Raw genomic sequence first — 21575 nt, 5'->3', positions numbered from 1 at the left:
TTATGTACACTCGACCTAAGGGTCCATAAAAAATCGACATGTTTTGTAAAAGTCTCAGCTACCCGTGTCAAGTTTTTGAAATTTTTAAATCAATTGCAACCCAACTAAAAAAAATTAAATCTAAAAATCAACGTTTTTGGCTGTGGGGGGAGGGGTAAGGGGGGTGGCGAGCTAAAAATCCGCGTTATCTCATTTTTTAATTGCACAGAACGTAAAAAAATTAAAAAAATTTAATTCTGAGAGTGAGGGCATTTTGCCTATCTTAACGGGGGGTACCCTTTACAAATCTTTTGAACAGTTCTGTTCGACGAGCAAGTCTGTTCAAACAAAAATGATTATTGCATCATTTTTGCAAGCGAGCAAGAACTTCCGTTTTGCGTCATTTCGTTCGTCTTGCTCGTCGAACAAAAATGTCGAACAATAACGCAATTTGTGGGCCACTTTTTAGTGGTTAAAGAGCGGAAGAATATAGAGGTTAAGTAGAGAAGTCGAAGATGCTACTAGTGGCATAGAAGAACAATGAAACAAAATGAAGAAATCTATTACCACACTTTCGCATGAAATCAGAAAGGAAAAAGAAGCAAGAATGAATGACAGATAAAATATTGCAGATGATGGAAGAGCGAAGGAAATTAAAAGGTAGAAATAACAATGATTGCAAAAAGCTGCGTAGGAGTATACTAAGGGAAATAAATAGGGCAGAAGAAGAATGTCTGATGGAGAAATGTACGGAAGTTGAAACACTACAACGCAAACATGATGATTTTCATATGCACAAAAAGATTAAAGAGGTACAGAGCACCATAAAACAACGCAACACATGCATAGTTGTAGACGTCGAAAGCCAGATTCTGACTACAATTAAAGATAAATTAAGAAGATGGACAGAATATACGCAAGAACTATTCGAAGATGCAGCAGGAAGTCCGACTGAAACAGACAATCCCTACGGCCCAGAAATAACAAACGAATAAGTAACTACGGCCATTAAGCGGATTAAAGATTTGAAATCACCAGGACCTTATGAGGTGCATGGTGAAATTTTAAATCTATTAGAAGTACACCAAATCACAGCTCATACGAAGTTATTTAGCAACATATATATGAGACTGGTTACTTACCCAAAGACTGGATACTATCAATACTCATTCTACTTACCAAAAAAGCCAACGCTAGAAAATGTGAAGAACATAGATTAATTAGTTTGATGAACCATGTACTTGAAGAACTCCTTACTATCATTCACTCGCGCATATAAACCAAATTAGAAGAAGAGCTAGTTGAAGTTCAATTTGGATTCAGAGCAGGAGTCGGAAGGATGAATGCACTTTTCAGCTTGCAAGTTCTAAAACAGAGAGCCAGGGATGTCAACCGCGATGTGTATGCATGTTTCATAGATTTCGAGAAGGCATTTGGTAAAGTCCCACATGCGAAACTAATCGATATCCTAAAAATATCAGGACCCGATGGTAAGGATGTAAGACTGGTCTGAAACTTATATCTCGAACAAAAAGCAAGAGTTCGATTCGAAACTGAACTGCCTATATAAAAAAAAAGAAGAAGCAGAAGATTCTAGTTGTTGATAGATATAATCGGATTACCTCTTATCTATATTTATAGATATTTATTTATACAATCCATAGGACAATACAAATCAAAGACCAGCACTTTTTATAAATACAATAAACACTTTTGATTTGTTTTTATACCAAATTGCCATAAAAGTGTAATATGAAATAAAGATGTATACCATTTTTACTCAGAACCAGGAAATTGGTCCAATAAGTTTTGAATTAAATATCTTTTAGGAATATTTTTAATATTTTTCAATATTTTTAATATTTCTATTACGTTGAAAACTTTCCTAAAAGTGTAATAATTTAATAACCTTTTCATATTTGGCCGATTACCATTCGGACAACTGTCAGATTTCACCAAAATTTCATGCAATGATTCATGATATTCTTAAAATCATATATGATGTCAGAATTAATAAGGCACTGAAAGAATGCTCTGCGAAGAACTTTACCATCCTTGCTTTATTTTAACATCGCATTTTTATCCGCATTCTTAATCTGCCGCACGTGAGTCAGGTAGACTTTACATAGTGAAAATATTCAATGCATTTTATATATTTTTCTAAAAATATCCGCCCATCTCTACTGACAAGTCTATTCCAAATTATATTCAAAATGAATTGGAACAAAGAAAAAGCGTTGTAATGATAATAAAATATAAAACGAAGTAAATTACAAAAGTTTCTTGGAGGGCTCGGAAAAACATTACCAAGTTTTTATTGATATTTGAATTTTTTCCTACACTTTGACCATCTTTTAAAAAGTTTAATAATCAAGCACTAACTCTAATTAGATATTATTTGAATGTCAATTTTATGAATTGAATATTATTTAGTAAGTTTTTATTTAAGATATGTATTTATTTTATATCCAGGAAACTCAATTATTGTAGTAAATAACAAAGAAAATATTTGTAAAACGCACTAAAAATATAGATGATATAATAAATATAAAGGAAATATTAGCCTCAAAAAGGTTATAAACGTCTTTACAACAACTATCATACTAATCGTACCAGCCTTTATATTATTGTCTAAAAGCTTTTAAAGTATTTAACATCTATTATCGAGTGTTTGGTACTTCTCCGTCCAACTGAAAATGATTACCTTAACTTGTTTTATAGCGCTTTATTCAGTGGCACAAGTATGTAAAAAACCAAATGTTGATAAATCGGGAGTATGGGGTGGATGCTCTAATATCCCTTTCGTTGTAGATTTTCTTTGAATACTTTGGCAACATAAAGCCGAATATTGTTTACAGAGAAATGACATCATGTGCTTATTTAGACTTTTTCGTTTTATTGCTTGATGGAGAGAAAATATAAGATAATATTAACACCTAGATTTGTCGCCAGCAATTATTGACGAAAGAAAGTCATTACTCTTAGCTTAAGTGGGTTAGTCCACAAGTTTAATTCAAGTATAAGTTCCATCCCAGCTTAGGTTTTACCTTGATTGGTAATCACAGTTTTCCCCAACTAAGTATGGAGCCACTATGCTCCCAAGATTTGACTGCACCGAAGGTCAACTTCCCGTTGATCTATATAGCTCTGATTTTTTATGAGTACATTCCATAAGACCATATAAAATTCTAGAGAATGGATATAGTAATAAAAATGAAAATAATAATATATTTAAGACGGCAAAATTGTCAGGTACAGTTTATTCCATGAATACAAGACTGTTTTGGATTATCGCGATAACAAATATTTTACTGCGCAATATAGTGAGGTCACTGAAGGTTTTCACCTCCGATTTCGTTGAACCCATCGATTTTTATGAAAATTGGTGAGTAGTTAGAGGATACTTTAAGGAACAAAGGTGACATGATGCCAACTTGCGCTATTACCCTGGGGGTGAATGCCACCCCTTCTTGGGGGTGAAAATTATTTTATTAAAAATAATACCATAAATCGATAGAGGGACAAATTAAAGTTATAAATATAAATCAATACTTTTTGAGTTATTAAAGATCAAAAATTTTATCTTTTCTTAAAAAATGCATGTTTTAAAGCAGTTTTTCACGTATAACTCGAAAGCTATAAGCTTTTCTAAAAAAGTTATTATTAGGTATCAAAATTAATGATAATAAAAAAACTTAATACATTTCCCATGTAAAGAACTACACTAATTTTAACTCAAAGTGCGTTATGGGTAATGGAAGGTATATTTTTTTCGACGAGTACGCAAATCTAAGTATTCAAGCTTAAATAACGGGAAAACGATGCATTTTAAAAAGTATGCCTACCAAATACTTGTCAAAGAACTTCGAAATACCTATCAAATTAGTTTCATAAGACGTTAATAGCATCAAAATTAAGCAAGTTATGATGAAAATAAGAGAACCCTTTGGATTTTTTTGGAAAAAGTTAAAAATAAAACATAGCCATTTACACAAAAATTAAAATTTATAGAAATCATTACAAGACTTTCTTTAGCATAAGTAATGATTTCAACAATTTTTATCGGTTTAGAATACATATTAAAAAAAGATATTATTTAAAAAAAAACAGGATTTTTCAGATTATCGTAATTTTCATTTTCTTTTAATAATAACTCCAAAAAAATACTCAAAATACGAAAAAAAATATTATATATAACCAAATTTTAGTTTTTTCTATATCAAAGATTTTACCTATTTTACTACATATTTCTGTAGGGTAAAAAATAACCGAGATATAAACGTTTTAAGCTTAAATTTTGCCTGCGAGAACATGTAACCGGACAATTTAACCTTTTATTTAAAAAAAAATAAGGGGTTTAAAAGATTAAATTTAACATGGTTTAAAAGCCTTTAGTTTAGGCTTTCAAATGGTTTTTAGGCGAATCTCATGTCTCAAAATTAACGGAGTTGTTAAAAAAAAACAATAACATTTTTTGTAACAATTTTTAATCGATAAATTTTGAAAAATTTTTTGAGCATAAATATTAACGCTAACAACTTGTTCGTGGGCTTATCGGATAGATATTTTTAAATACTTTGACAAGTGTTTAACAAGTTTATGTTATAAATACATCATTTTCCCGTTATTTAAACTTGAATACTTAGATTTGGGTAGTCGGTGAAAGAATTGGGAAGTCGCTATTCAATTATCTATAACTCACTTTTAGTTAACACTAAAAGGTTTTTCTAGTCAGAAATTTATTTCATTTTTTATTATCTTCAATTTTCGTAATAATAACCTTTTTGTAAAAACTAATAGATTTTGAATTATTTATAAAAATCGGTTAAAAACATGCATTTTTCTCAGAAAAAATTTAAATTTTTAATCTTTAATAACTCAAAAAGTTATTACTAATTTAAATAACTTTATATAACAAATTTTGCTTAGAGTTAGTCCCTCTATCGAATTGTGGGGTTATTTTTAATAAAATAATTTTCACCCCCGAGAACTGGTGGTATCCACACCCATAGGTCTGGATCCCGCGTATGAAAAAAAAGTTGATTAATAGCAAGCTGAAAATTTGTTAATAGCTTAAGTGTGTCTAGTCGGATAAACTTTGATATATGGGAACCCTAGAACAGGGGCAGTTTTAATTGTGGAACAGGTTAAAAATTTGGAACGGTTAGACCACGAAAATGGCACATTTATTTTGTCCGACAGAATATACTTAAACTCTCCGAGCAGAGATTAAACTCTCATGCAAAAATCAGACTGCTATTTATCACCTGTCATAGTTTCTGTCATTTGATATATTCTACATGTTCCACTAATTAAAACGCCACATTTGGTGAGAAATAGCAGTCTGATTTTTGCATGAGAGTTTAATCTCTGTTCGAAGAGTTTAAGTCTGTTCTGTCGGACAAAATACATGTGCCGTTTTCGTGGTCTGACAGTTTCAAATTTTTAACCTGTTCCACAATTAAAACTTCCCCTGATCCAGTGTTCCCATATATCAAAGTTTGTCCTACTAGACACCCTTAAGCTATTAACAAATTCTCAGCTTGCTATTAATCAATTTTTTTTTCATACACGGGATCCAGACCTACCAGGGTTAAAGTGCAAGTTGGCACCATGTTACCTTTGTTGCTTGAGATATCCTCTAAACACTCACAAATTTTCATCCAAATCGATCATCCAAATCGTTCAACGAAAGCGGAGGTAATAGCTCATATCCACCTTCAGTGACTGCACTAATATAAGAAGTACGGAAGTTAATTGAGTAAATTGAAAATAAACTTTAAGATTTGTGTATTGAAGCCAAAACGCCGTGTGTTATATGTAGATAACTTTATATTTCTAATTATCCAGATTTAGCCTTACGGCTCACACTCCCTCTAAGGGGAAAACTGACTCATCCCAGATACCTACGGTATCAAATGGATTGAGCTCTGGTGGGACTCTTTCCGTACTATCGATCCCTAGGTGACTTGGTATGCTGGAGTATCTCCCAAAAATTTTCGTACAAATCTGGCCGTCGTGAGTAGTACACCTTTCTGCAGGGTCTTTTAAATATGTTCATTTAGACCCAGCGTTTTTACGTTTTCAAGGAGGTTCTTCGGAATGACTCTAGTAGTAGAGATAATAATCGGCATTCATGCCTATTCTGTAACTCATTTCGATGATAGAAGTCAGCAAAATCGAATAGAAGTGGCCAAGTCGAATAGAAATGGTCAAAATCGGTATTCCATAACTATTTTTTAATCTCTACAATCGTTATAGTGAATAGAAATCACTTCGACAGCATTTACCCTGTCGAGATGAGATAAAAACAATTTATCAAGAACTTTCGTTATGGCTTTAATACCATTAAATTTCGGCATCGATCTTGGAAATGAAATAGGGGAAGAATTGCAAAAGTAAGTGGAACATTTATAACAGGCTACAAAATGTGATATATGTAAATTGTTTTGTTTAAAATCTTTTTATACTTAGTTTCTTATGTAGGTACCTAACTGTTTTGTGTTTCTTTAGCCAAATATTTAATCTTCAAAGGCGCACTCTTAGGGATGCAAGTAATCCGTTTGAAATACCTGAGGAAATATTTAAAGGTCTGTACCGTCTACCAAAGGAAATAGCTATGGAGCTTATTGATGAAATAGAGCCTTATTTGGCTGGACAGATCAGAATAACATCTGTGCCAAATCATTTGAAGGTAAATTAATCTCAAATATATTTAAAAACATACTAAAACACATAGTTTCATAATTTTAAATAAGGTATTTTCAGGTTTTATGTGCTTTACATTTTTATGCCCAAGGAAACTATCAAAAAGCTGTTGACCAAGACTTTTTGTTGGGTATGAGCCAACCAATGGTTAGTCGGTGCATAAACACTATAAGTGAAATACTGTCTAATCACATTGGTAGGCGGTACATAAAATTTCCCAGTACAGTAGAAGAAAAACGTTTGTTAACGCAAGGGTAAACAATTTTGAGGCTATCAAGTAATCTGTCTTTTTTAAAATGTGCTTAAAATTTTAGATTTATGAATAAATTTAACTTCCCAGGCGTAATAGGGTGCATTGACTGTACACACATTGCAATTGTTGCACCTCCTCTAGAGCACCCTGTACATCCAGGCATTGCATACCTCAACAGAAAGGGATTTCACAGTATAAATTGCCAACTGGTATGATTTAAACTTTAACTATAGTTCATTTGCTTTTAAGATGATCTAAGATGCCAGTTTCAGTTCAGACGCCTGATTCGTGGCTTTTTCTTCTCATCGCAACTTGTCATTGGTTAGAAATTAATTTTTAATATGGAATAAATTTATTTCTAACCAACGACAAGCTGCGACAACATGAAAAACCCACAAATCAGGTGTCTTAGTTCATCTTGAAAACAAATGAACTGTATTAACTTATTTTTTAGATATGTGACTCAAATTTAAAAATATTAAATTGCAATGCAAGATATCCTGGATCCACACATGATTCTGCTATATGGACCATGTCTAATGTTATTGAACATATGGAACAAACATATGGTAATGGAGAACGAGGATTCTGGTTATTAGGTTGGTTGGTTGGTTGATTCAGTTGCATTAAATATATTACACATTACATTTCTAGGTGATTCTGGCTATCCCTTACAGCCATGGTTACTAACACCAATAGAAGGTGCCCAACAAAATACTCCAGAAGGACGATATACTTTTTCACACAGTTCAGTAAGAAACTGTGTAGAACGGTGCAATGGAGTATTAAAAATGAGATTTCGCTGTCTCTTAAAACACAGAGTTCTACACTATACTCCTGTCAAAGCTGCTGAAATAATAAATGCCTGTTGTGTGCTACACAACATTCTTGTTTCACACAATATCGAAGTAGAACTAGTAGAAGAAGATGAACTTGTAAATGATATGGAGGAAAATGTACAAGAAAATAACTGTAAGTCTGTTTAAACCACTGTATAATAGTAGCTTAATAATATGCTAACTATATAACCATTTAACGACTAAGCAATGACTAATAAGCATATTGAAGTCTTGCATATATTTTTCAAACATCATTTGAAACACAGAAAATAATCTACCAAAATGTGTAGGTAGAAAAATTGTGAACTTTTGTGAAATTTTATTTTTGTTACAGTGCCACTAGATGATAGATTGGTTGCTGGCCGCAGAATTCGGAACCAATTGATAAGAAATTATTTTAATTAATATTTAAAATTAAATAAGGGTAAACCCTGTAGTTGACTTTATATACATTCGATAAGACAACGTATAATGAGATAAACTCTTACATGAATTTACTAAAAATTATTTAAAATGTATCCACAAGGAAGTGGATAATTACAAAACACAAAAACGTTTTCAGTCTAAACTGACCATCATCAGTGTGAACGTTTGGTGTACGAGTATTTGGAACTAGCCACTTCATTAGGTGTCAAAACCTCTAAATTACTAAAACCAAAAGTAACAACCAACTTACCTCTCACCTAAGCACTACATGCATCTTTTGAGCACAGATGAAATACATCAACATAGTTCTCAATAATCTTAATAAATTGACTGAATGTCGCCTAATTTATAATGTTAAATAAAAACAATGTAATTTAGAGGTTTGGACACATAATGAAGTGGCTAGTTCCAAATACTTGTACACCGAACATTCACACTGATGATGGTCAGTTTAGACTGAAAACGTTTTTGTGTTTTGTAATTTTCCACTACCTTGTGGATAACTCCTAGATATTTTGGAAATATAATGTCATTTATTTTGATAATTGTAATCTGTAAATGGGGTATTCCTGTTCCTGTAATAAATTTGTAAGGTGTAATTGAAAAATTAATAAACAACATAACGTTAAACATTCTTTTATTTGCAGAAAACCATTAAATACATTAAAAATCAAAACAAATAAAAACGTAGCTGCCAAATATCACCTTAGTTTATGTATATAAAAAGATCACAATTTTATAATTTTAGAAGATTTTGACAAAAATTAACCAAAGGAACTAATAGAACCAAAACACGAAGAAAAAGATATAATAACCATTGAAAACATCTACCAAAACAACAAACTGGAAGTCATAATAGATGAACAACTTACAGAACCTATAGACATAGGCAGCGGATTAAGACAGGGAGACTCATTTAGTCCTATGCTCTTTAATTTAATCATGGATTAAATAATCAAAAGCATCAACAAAGAAAGAGGATTCAGAATGGGAAACAAAAGAAGTAAAAATATTCTGTTACACAGATGACTTATATTGATAGCCCATAGTCTAGAGATAGATTTAATATAAAAGTAAAAGAATTAAATATAATAGTTTCATCTCATAAAACTAAAACGATAGTAATCAGTAAAGAACCAATCAGATATAAAATAGAAACTGATGATTACTATAGTCTGTTCGCTAAACTCAGACGCAACTGGCTAGATATTTTAGTCAGTAATTTTGGCAATTTTAGTAAAATTGGCAAAAAATAATTACTAAATAGTTAATAATTATTAAATAGTTAGTAATTTAGCCAATTTTTGCAAAATTGGCAAGAAACAAAAAAAATACCGACTAAAATATCTAGCCAGTTGCGTCTGAGTTTAGCGAACCGACTATATGATAAAATGTTCAATACAGTAAAGCACTACAAGCTGATGGAAATTTTAACCAATATTGGAATAAACACCTGTGATAAACATCATCAATCTAGGCAGAGGCAGGAGAATCCAAAGATGTCAAAATCAAATGTGGGTCCATCAGGGATGTATACTATCACCACTGCTGTTCAATATATACTCTGAGGAAATCATTCAAGAAGTGGTAGATGATGTTGATGTCAGAATGATGATTTCTGTTCTAATCTAATGACCACAGTTATGTAAATATAATATACTATATACTCTACATTTTAAAAAAGTATATAAATATTGCATTACCAAATAAGTACTTTTAGTTAAAGAAATGTATATATAATAGATTCTAGAATTATTACAGTCTCTGCTATCAAAGTAGTAAAATTTTTGGAATATTGTAAAATCCCTTCTCTTAGTAATATTTCCTTATTAAATGTTTAGTATCACCAACTGAGATTTGTATTGTAATCTAATAGTCAAAATTATGCAAATATGGGTATCTATGTACTCATTATATACATTTTAAAAAAGTATAAATATTAGATTACAAAATAAGTCATTTCAGTTAAAGAAACCCAAATATAATACAGATTCTAGAGTTACATTACAGTCTCTGCTATCAAAACATTAAACAATACATAATATTATGGCCTTCGTAAGACTATACATTTATTATATTCATATTGGTGATCTAATACTGTAGATGTATTATGTAATATTGTAAGTATTCTAAAATTTTAGTATTGAAATAATAAAAATTTTTTTTGATGATGTTCAAATGGTTATTAATCATAAAGCATTGATATCTTCATGCATTATCAAATATGGAATATGGGTAAAATGGTAAGGTTAAAGTTTTCATTTTGTGGTTTTGCCTCGTTTTCCTGAATGCTTTCTTCTTCTTTCTTTTCTATGGGCACTGCTCTTAGACAACTTGCCAGCTCGGTAGAATATTGTTCCAACACAAATCACAAACTAGTTCGCGGCTGGTTGAATTTGCACATGCGTATTGTGCAGCAGTCAGAAACTGTCATGAACTAGTTTGTGATTCTTTGTAGGAACAAACCTATTATTGTTGCAGACGAGTTAACACGTTGACAGACACTGAGTCAAATGTATAAGCTACATTAATGGAAATTAGATGTTGTTGTCTGTCAACGTGTTAACAGTAAAATGTTAAATATTGGGTAGTTAAAAAGTAAATATGCAGTTGTTTTTATTTGAATTAACCTATGACCAAATCCTTAAAATTATACATAAAAAAGATAATAAATGTATACAAAAAAAAATAAAAAAATAAACTTAATCCTTAAAATTATACATAAACAAAAAATACAGAAATATAATGCCAACTAAAAAATTCTATGCATTGTAAAATTATTGTAAGAACCATTCTGTATTTCTGTATCTTCAATACCTAACTCTCGTTCCTTCATTCTAATCTCTCTCTCCATCAACTCCAATTTTTTGGCTTCGTTTTGTGCCTCTAGTAAGCGTACATTCAATTCGAATTCTTTTAGCCGCTGTTCCCTTTCTCTCCACTGGTGATCACCCTCAGCCTTAGCTGCTGTATCCAATAATTTATTTATCATTTCAGCAGTCTCCTTTTGGCCAGTCATAAATGATTCAGCTGCCGTTTGTAAGTTAGATGACTTATCTGAAAAACAAAAAATATTTTATGTCAACTCTCTACTTAACACATTGGTTGTTTTGAGATATTTATAAACTTGCGTTGAGTGTGTTACAAGGCACATATGTCTCGTATACCCCATTTGCCACCCATGTGTTGAGGCACACTCCCTGTGGCCAACCGTTAATGTAATATGAGGTCTATTTGTCTCGTAACGCAGCCAAGGTGTTAACACATACACAGACATGACTGCATATACAGGCACTTATAAAGGGGCATGACTGTGTGAAGATGTGTCCATGAAGGTGTTAAATTTTTAAAAGCAGTTAACCCTAGTAGAATAAGACATGTGTAGCTTACCTTTAATGGTTTTCTTTTTAGATGAAGGCTCCACATTCTGTATTTTAATAACCCTTGGAAGGCTGGAACCTTCAGCAGTTGGTTCCAAGAAATCATCGTCACCAACTGTAAATGACACATCCATATCTATATCTGGTGGGTTAACGTCCTCTGCCACTACCTCATCATTTAGCCCCAATTCAATGACCTCCGTTCCTGTAACAGATATGTAGGATATGGCTGCCATTAACTTCTCCTCAGCAGGTGTCAATTTTTTTGCCACTTCATCGCCCCCACCTGTTCTGTTTTGGCAGCGGATGGCATCTCTGGCCTTTTTTTGGTATGACTTTTCCAGTCAATAAATGTCTAAAAATATAAAAAATTAAAATATGAGATTTATAAAAACAGACCTAATTAATTACCTTTTTCCACTGCATTTTCGTTTTACTGGGACCACAACCCATAGAGTTCAAAGTTAAGGTCAGTTCGTCCCATAACTTCTCCATCGTTTTGTTGGAAGCCTCTGAGGGTTTTGTTTTTCCATGAACTAAAATCTTGTTTTGCGTAACAAACTCCGCCATATGGTTTAACTGCTCGGGAGATGTTTTTTTTTTTACTTGGAGTGGCCATTCTTCAAAAAATCTACCAGCAAAAAGTAACAGCGTGCAGCAAAGCAAAAATCCACAATCGGTAAGTAAACGGTAAACAAAAACAAAATTTTAGGTTAGTATGACTGAGACTGTCAAATTTTCGCTCCTCACAAGCGAATTGCGAGGTTGCCATCGATATTAAACCGAGTGAAATCGAAATCGTTGTTTCCGATCTGTCTTTACTTCTATTTGAGTTACAGAATACCGATTTACGTAGCAATAGATGTCGAACATTACGATTCGCAAAGATTTCGATTCGACTAAGCCATTTCTATTCGATCTAACGAAAGTTACAGAATAGATCTGATTGTCTGGGTATTTTGCATACTCCATTGTCTTCATATCTCAATTTCCAGATCTTTGTACTTAGCGATAATTTAAGTAAATTTAGTACGTAGATTATTGTTGTTAGGTATCGTCACTTCAATAAGAGTTGTTTGTCTTGTTAATTTATTAACTAGTACGAGATCTGGTCTACTATGAGCTACTGTTTGATTTGTGAGTACAGTGCGGTCCCAGTATAGCTTGTAGTTGTCATTCTCAAGCATACTCTCAGAGACATGAAGAAGTCCCAGCTTGATAGTTATCTCGTGATGAAGGATGGTTCCTACTGAGTCATTATTATCTAAATGCTTAATTTACTGCTGAGGAAACCGATGGAGGCCCTTTGCTACTAGTTTCATCTGTTTATAAGTGTATGGGTGATGCACTCTCTATTATGATTGAAACAAAAATAAAGTCAGTTTTGTAAAAAGGAAAAAGTGTACAAAGTGATTAACAAAATGTCGCACGAAACAAATCTCGCCGACCTCAAAAAGCTATAGATCTTCAAGAAGGTTGCAAATTTGCAAAGAAATAATATGTTTCTTTAGATTATAGATTATTATTCCATAGAAATTAAAATAAAAGATATATTTGAAATTTCAAGAAAAGTCTCTTCAGAGTTTTGAGACAGATTGGATTTAATTTTTAAAAGAAAGACGATACAAAGGCTTTGTGTGAAAAAGAAATATTATATTCTTTTGTGTCGTTCATAAACAACAAACACTTCGTGTTTAAGAAATTAATAAATTTAAAAAGTGTTGTTTCTTTGTTTATTTAGACGAATTATGGATTTTTGCTAAAGGCGGTATAAAATGAATTTGGAAGGAGGAGTGTATAAAATCCATAAAACACATGGATACCGAGGGAAAAAGACATAATATTATAGTGGATGCAGGAGGCAAACATTGTTTTCCATATTCATGAAATATACTGTAAATCTGATATTTAAGCTATTTACAACAAAAGATAAAATGTGAAGATATTGCAGAAATATTAATTTTTTTAATATTATAGCATATCTTTGACTAAATATATCAACACTATTATTGTTTAATTTGCAGTAAGCTAGTTTTATTGTCATCCCTTGAACAGAGTTTTGTGATATCCTTCACTCGTGTACTAGACTCCAGGCTCGTTTAATTTCAACCTGAGGTTTTCATTCTCAGTATTAGTAAATGCGCATATTAATTGGATGAAAGTTATCGAGGAACTAATAAAATTAGTTATTTTTCACACGTCCGTTAGTAACTATAGCTGCTAATCTGTGAACCAAAGACGGACCCACAAAACTTAAAGAAGTTAGGCAGACATGCAACTGTCAACTCTGGGGCCTACAAATCTCTCTAAATAATTTTTGAAGATAGATGTTTTCCCGGAGGTAACCCCACAAGAAAAATCTAGTGGCTTCAAATCTAGAGAATGAGGAGGCCAAACAATTTCAGACAACCTATGTTATAATTTGGTCGTTAACGTGATGGGTATAAGATACCTTTAAAATTCGACGATAAGGCCACATTTCGAAAGCAACAATTTTCTTGAAGGTGACGTCTCTGAGAGTACACGCCTCAACTCCGTATAACAGTATAGAAAAGATATAATATCGTAGTAACATGATTTTTATGGGTATTGATAAATTATGACATTTGAACAGCTTAACAATTTTTTTAAATTCAAATCTTGCTTTGTCTATCATACATTTGATTTCTAGAGAATGGTTCCAATTTTCATTGATGCTCGTACCATTTTTTCTATTTTTTGACTGTTCACGCTGATTCGTGCAAATTGCTGTTCCTTCTTAGAGATTATCATCATCAAGATCATCATACATTTTGTTTCCTTAATGTTTAGTGTGAAAGTCAATATATCTGGCTTAGTTCTGTGATTCTGTTAATTAACACTTGGACGGATTCAGAACTATCAGAGAATACCACCGTGTCGCCTGCTTATCTTCTGTTATTGAGACATTCTTCGTTAATTTCCGCCTTTGACATCGTTCACTGCTTCTTGAAAGATTTCCTCAGAGTATACGTTGAACAGCAGCGGTGACAGTATACATTCCTGACAGACACCACGTTTGATATTGATATCGTGGGATTCTCCTCTCTCTGTCCGGATATGTATATGATGTTTAATTCCAGTACAGATTGCTAGTGATTTTTAGATCACAGGTGTTTATTCCAACATTGGTTACTATCTCCATCAGCTTATTGTGCTTTATTGTATGGAGCTGTTTATGAAGATCAAATCCCTGTTGAGCTACTTAAACTTTTAGATGAGGAAAACATTACCTACTTGACAAATTTCTTTAATAAAATTTACAACGAAGGAAAAACACCAGATGATTGGTTGGAGTCATTGTTTATAACATTACCAAAGAAAAGCAGGCCCACCAAATGCAGCGATTTTAGACTAGTCCTGAGTCACACACTTAAGATACTTTTACTTATTATACAAAATTAAGTATTCCTTCTGAGCGAAACTAGAATGGGTAATAAGCAATTTGGATTTAGAAATGGTCTAGGAACTAGGGAAGCACTATTTTGTATGCGCGTTCTATTAAAAAAAAGTTGTGAATTCCGAAAGAACGTTTATGTTTATTTCATCGACTTCGAGAAGGCATTGGACCGAGTACAACATGATACACTTTTCGATTGCCTGCAGGCAGCAGGACTTGACCACTACGATATAAGACTGCTGAAATACTTATATTACAATCAAGTAGCCTCTATCCAAATTGGAGACAGTCGTACTGAAAAACTGCCGATAAAACGTGGAGTACGACAAGGTTGTGTTTTATAACCCACCCTTTTTAATCTGTACTCTGAAGAAATCTTTAGGGAGGCTTTGGATGACAGACAAGAGGGAGTAAGCCTAGGCGGAGAAGTAATCAACAATATTAGATACGCTGACGATACAGCCATTATTGCTGAAAATTTACAAGATTTTCAGACACTACTAAATCTAGTCAGTGAAGCAAGTTACCAGAGAGGCCTTAAAATCAACATTTCAAAAACAAAGAGGATGGCAGTTGGAAACATTAATATAGATCAAGGTCAGCTTTCTCTTGATGGAGAGGAGTTAGAACGGGTAAATCATTTCAAGTACCTTGGCAGCTGGTTAAATGTAAATTGTGACTCTGATACAGAGATAATAACTAGGATCGAAATATCACGGAAGGCTTTTATGACCTGGAAACCAGTTTGATGTTGAACCAGAAACCTGTCGATGAATATTCGAAAAAAGGTGCTGAAATGTTATATGTGGTCTATTCTATTGTATGGTTGTGAGACATGGACGTTAAAAACCGCAACGGTAAACAAAATAGAAGCATTCGAATTGTGGTGCTATCGACAAATCCTAAAGATATCGTGGGTTTCGCACAATTCCAATGAAGATGTTCTTCAAATGCTAAATTCAGAACGCCTGCTCATAAGCATCATAAAGAGGAGAAAAACAGAATACTTCGGCCATATAATTAGAGGACCTGAATACCATCTGCTTCGCCTTATAATACAAGGAAAAGTGGAGGGAAAGAGATGGATTGGTCGAAAGAAACTTTCACGGCTGCGTAATATTAGACAATGGTGTGGCTGCACAGTAGAAAAATTATTTCGCGCAGCAGCCGATAGAGAGAGATTTCAGGAAATTGTAAACATGATGACGACCAACGTCTGAACACAGACACGGCACGTAAAGAAGAAGAAGAAGGTTTACGGTGATCAATGAAGCATGCATAAATATCGCATTTTTTTTAATTAGATGGTACGTATTTCACTTACCATATACAAAACCCTTATACAACCAGTGTTGACATATGGATCGGAGACATGGACCATCTCCAAGGCAGATGAAAACCTTCTGCTTATATTTGAACGAAGGATCCTGAGAGGCATATTCGGTGGCATCTGTGAAAATGGTATTTGGAGGAGGAGGTGAAACTACGAGGTATACCACAGATATAAACATATATTTGGTGGAAAAGACGTAGTATCTCTTATAAGAATAGGACGACTAAGATATGCAGGACATCTAGCAAGATCACAGCATAACAACCCTCCTAGAAGAATCCTTATGTCACAACTTGTGGGAAGTAGAAATAGGGGTAGGCCAAAACTTAGATGGAAAGATGGTGTAGATGAGGATGGGAGAAAAATAGGCGCAGCAAACTGGCAACGGTTGGCAATGGATAGGACTGACTGGCGTAATAGACTTGGGAAGGTGGAGGCTTTTTCATAGGGCTGTAGCACCATTGATGATGATGATGACATATTTCACTTAACCCTTAAACGCCCAACCTTTTTTAGGTTCCATGTACGCCCAAGGGTGGGTAAAAAATGTCCACCTCGAAAATAGCTAATATATTTATTGAGAGTTGTTGGAAATATATTAAACTTAAGAATCTTATGCTTAATAAACACAGCATCTTCTAAAATGTTAATATAAACAATTTACAAACCTTACAACACAATTAAAATGTACATCAAAATTAACATACCAGTAAAAGCCAGTAATTCACATTTGTCGATTTTCTCCACATTTTTCCTTTCAGTCTCCACATTGGTGGATAATTATGTCGATTATTTAATTATCCGTCGATAATTATATGGAATATGTTCCTACCAACCAGAAATTATATAGAAACCTTTACTAACAAGTTTTACAAGGGTGTACTTTTTATGCCCACCCATATTTAACTCAAGATATTACTTTTATTTTCAGAAATATCGGTAGAACCAATTTAACATTCGATAAAAGGCTGTCTTTTTAACAATAAATAATTTTTGGAAAATTTTTAAACACGTAATAAATATGTTATAAGGGAATACGCATTAGGTGGACATTTTTTACCCACCCTTGGGCGTTTAAGGGTTAATCTAATAAAAACCAGTCTTGTATCATTTACAGTAACATAGTTTTAGTATCATCCCTTGAACAAACTTTTGATATCCGTCACTGGCGTAGTAGCCTCCAGGCTCGTTTAATTTCAACCTGAGCTTTTCATTCTCAGTAATAGTAAATACGCATATTAATTGGATGAAAGTTGTCGGGGAACTAATAAAATTAGTTATTTTTCACATGTCCGTTAGTAGTTGTAGCTGTTAATCTGCGAACTTCCAAACACGAACACACAAAACCTAAAGAAGTTAGGCAGACATGCAACTGTCAACTCTGGGGCCTGCAACTTTGAATTTTAATTTGGAATGATAAGTTAGGGCTAATTACACACAAAGCATAGTATGCACGCAAATCACGCCGCCGCTACTTTCCATTCTGCCTATTAAATAATGATTTCCACATGCAAATAGACCAGTCAGCAGCGTTATAGCGTTTCCATGCAGTTTTTGAGCCTTCGGGCATCACCCATTTTACTTAATTTTCTGGAAGTTTTTCAATTTCTAATCCTTTCCTGATTATTAAATGCCACTCTTGTTTTTCTTCTTCTTGCCGTGCCTTATCCTTAAGGATATTGGCCATTACATTTGCCCATTTAGTCTTATTTGCAGCCGCCCTGAATAGTTCTATGGAGGTCATATTCATCCATTCTCGTAGGTTTTTAAGCCAAAAGTTGCGTCTTCTTACTGGTCATCTTTTGTTATTGATTTTGCTTTCGATTATGAGTTGGAGCATTTCATACTTTTGATTTCTTACGATGTGGGCAAAATATTGTGTTTTCTGTTCCTTTAATATAAGCATAAACTGTCGTTCCTAGTTCATCTTCCGCAAGACTTACGCATTTTGTCGTATAGCTCATGTAAGATATTCTGTGCATTTTGTGGTTTACCAGAGTTCGAATGCTTGGATTCTGTTTTGTGTTGCTTTTGTCATTATCCAGGCTTAAACACCATAGAGCAAGGTGGAGGAAATATAGCACTTACGTATTCCAGTTCTCAATAAGCTACCCAGCTGGCGGTTGCATAGAACTTTTTAAAGTTACACTTCTTTAGACAAAAGGGTAAATTTTTATTTTACTGGGCGCATGCGCACACCGACAGTATGGTATAAATGTTATACGGGATCTGATTGGGTGTTAACATCATCTGTTAATAATTATTCAATACGGAGATTTTGGATAAACAAATTAATGTTGTGTATATTAGTTTTTATTGCTGTGGTGGCAGAGAAAAAAGCAAGTTTATAATATTGTACTGACTTTTTAAATAGTTTTTAAAAGCGACAGGTACGTAATAATTGTAAATGTTTCAGTATCCTAATAAAAAATTTCATACCTATTTGGAAGATTTAAAAAGAACCTACCAATATATAAACTACCATAATTTGATTATTATCAAAATTTCTATCAATATTCACTTAATATATTGTTTTCTTACTCTATGTTTTGTTGTATTCTAATATTTCTTTCAATTCTAAATAATCTCAATTCAAAATCATAATAATTTGATTAAATTCAGAACCGTCAAAAGTTTAATCCGTTTAGTTAGTTGATCTTCGCATGAATGAATTTCAATACTAACTGCGCGGATAAGCGTGTTCGAACCCCAATGGAAACTTTTATTTTTTTATTTTTTCTATACATTTTATAATTGTAAGTTTATTTATTATAAATTTTTTTCAGAAAATACGTATTTAGTTAAAATTTTTTTCTACATTTTTCAGAAATAATTTAAGGCATTTTTCAATGTGTTTGTTTGTGTGTGTTTTATCCTTTTATTATTTTAATTTTTGGCAATGTTTTAATAAAAATTTTTGAGAAGTAGTAAGTATTAAAATTAGTTTAATATTTAAATAAAATATAAATAAACTGATTAAAGTATATTAATTTCGTTGACATCATATAATAGAAGTATAACTTCTTACGTGCGTACAAAGTACACACACATTCTTTTTGTTGCATCTATTAAACATTGTACGTGTCTTTTCCAGAGGTGTTCTTATCTCTAGTGGGTGGTCCCAAGTTTCATCAAGATTACTTCTAAGATACGTTATTCTTGTTAATCCTTCCAGATTTGTTCCGTCGACATTCACTTTCACTTGTGTTTTGGTGCTTGCTGATGACCATCGTTTTTGTTTTCTTTGTATTCAATTTCATTCCAAATTCTCTAGAGATTGTCGTTACTCGATCCATTAGGCGTTACAATGCTTCAGCACCATCTGCCAGAATGACCGTGTCATCAGCGTATCGCAGGTTATTTATATATTGCCCGTTTATTATTATACCATCCGAGGTGCCTTCCAAAGGGCTTTATTAAATATCTTCTCATAGTAAACGTTGAACAATAATGGTGAAAGAACACATCCCTGTTTTATTACCTTCTCGGTATTGATTTTTCCAGATGTTTCGCTTTTTATTCTGATTTTAGCCTTTTGTTTTTGGTAGAGGTTTGAACTGATCCTTAAGTCTATCGTCGATATTATATGACTTAAAGCCCGGATTATAAGCATGACAGAAAGTTCAAAATAAGCACTTATATAAGCAAAAAATGTCGCAAAAATAAGCAAAGGTTTTATGAAATAAGCAAGTTTCAGGAAAAAAACCTGTAAGGAAACATGGATATAATGATATAAATATGAATAAAGGACATTAAATTACATTTAGTTTTAATTATCGTATTACTAACAATAAATAAAAAATTACAAAAGTGTTAAACTATTATATAATAAAAAAATCGAAAAATTATTAACATATTAATATATCTTTTATTCATGGCCATTAGTTTATTTTTTTTTTAATTAACAAAAATACGTTTTTCAAAATTTTCTTGTAAAAAGCTATATCTTCTATCTATAGACATATTATTTATACGTAGAAAAAGTTCTTTCAACATCTGCAGATGTGATTGGTGCGTATTTAAATTTAGACAAATGTAATACCGATACTACCGAAAAGTATTTAACAACAATATAATGAATTTGGACTTTCTGCAGACAAATATTAGTTCATTACAGGGACAGGTGTGACGATGGGTTTTTCCGTTTATCTCCTAAGCCTAAGGGAATAAAATGCTTATGGTTTATTGAATTATTAGGGTTTTATAGCTCTGTATACTTATGGAATTTTTCCTAAGACAGGAAGTAATACATGAAATTTAACTATAGTTTATCATAAGAAGTAAAATAAACAAAGATAAGCAACATATTTTTAAAATAATAATTTTTAATTAAAATCCTAATAATAAGCAAAAAAAAGCAAAAAAAGCAAAATACTTATAATCCGGATTTTATATATGACCTTAAAATATCTATTAGTTTATCATATTTCACCAGGTCAAAAGCCTTTTGAAAGTCTATAAAACACAAGTACACATCAGAATCGATATCCTTAGATCATGCAACTAGCAAAATTAAGTTTTAGTGTGCAAAATTAACCAGTGTGTTGTTCTTGGTAGATGTTTGAACTGATTCTTATGTATTTATCGTCGATATTACATGACCCTAAGTTATCGATGTGCTTCCATCATCCTTCTTTATATCAACACATGTAAGAATAGAACTTGATGATAATTTTTTCTTTCCATACTTAACTGATTTTTGGAGCGGATGTTATTGATTTTGCAGGATTATTGTTGCAGGAATGTGTTTTTGGTTTTTCTTCTCCATGTGCCGATATAACAAATGTGTCGTCTACATTACCTAAGCCACCGTTTGACTTTATCCCCTGATGTTTTTAGTGATTTTGTTTCTATACCTTGTACAAGAATTCCGGAATTGCAAGGAAAATTATGCATTATATTTAACACCTACTTCTTCTTGTTCATGTGCCGTGCTCGATTATCGAACGTTGGCTATCAAATTGGCTATAGTAATTTTGTTAACGGCAGCTCGGAAAAGGGATGCAGAGGATCTGTTATACCATTCTCTCAGGTTTTTAAGCCATGACGTTCTTCTTCGACCTGGCCCTCTTCTTCCGTCTACCTTGCCTTGTATTATTAAATGGAGTATATTATATCTCTCTGGGTGTCGCATAACATGGCCAACATATTCAAGTTTTCGATTTTTAACTGTTCTGACGACTTCTGTGACTTTTCCCATCCGGTGCAAAACAACTTCGTTACGAACTCTATCCACCCA

General features: G+C 32.7%; 1 protein-coding gene across 1 annotated transcript; it reads left to right on the top strand.

The window, feature by feature from the left end:
- The first annotated feature begins 6273 nt into the window (after nucleotides 1-6273).
- Nucleotides 6274-8835, top strand: LOC126883786 (putative nuclease HARBI1). Its single transcript, XM_050649455.1, has 6 exons — nucleotides 6274-6673; nucleotides 6748-6941; nucleotides 7002-7149; nucleotides 7395-7539; nucleotides 7595-7912; nucleotides 8114-8835. The coding sequence occupies exons 1-6, from the start codon at nucleotides 6599-6601 to the stop codon at nucleotides 8182-8184; spliced, it is 951 nt and encodes a 316-aa protein (XP_050505412.1). The 5' UTR covers nucleotides 6274-6598; the 3' UTR covers nucleotides 8185-8835.
- The last annotated feature ends 12740 nt before the right edge of the window (nucleotides 8836-21575 follow it).

The sequence above is a fragment of the Diabrotica virgifera genome, chromosome 4 (assembly GCF_917563875.1).
Source record: "Diabrotica virgifera virgifera chromosome 4, PGI_DIABVI_V3a".
NCBI classification, from domain to species: Eukaryota; Metazoa; Arthropoda; class Insecta; order Coleoptera; family Chrysomelidae; genus Diabrotica; species Diabrotica virgifera.
Note: the sequence above shows the minus strand (reverse complement) of the source record. Positions and strands in the feature narration are given on the sequence as shown.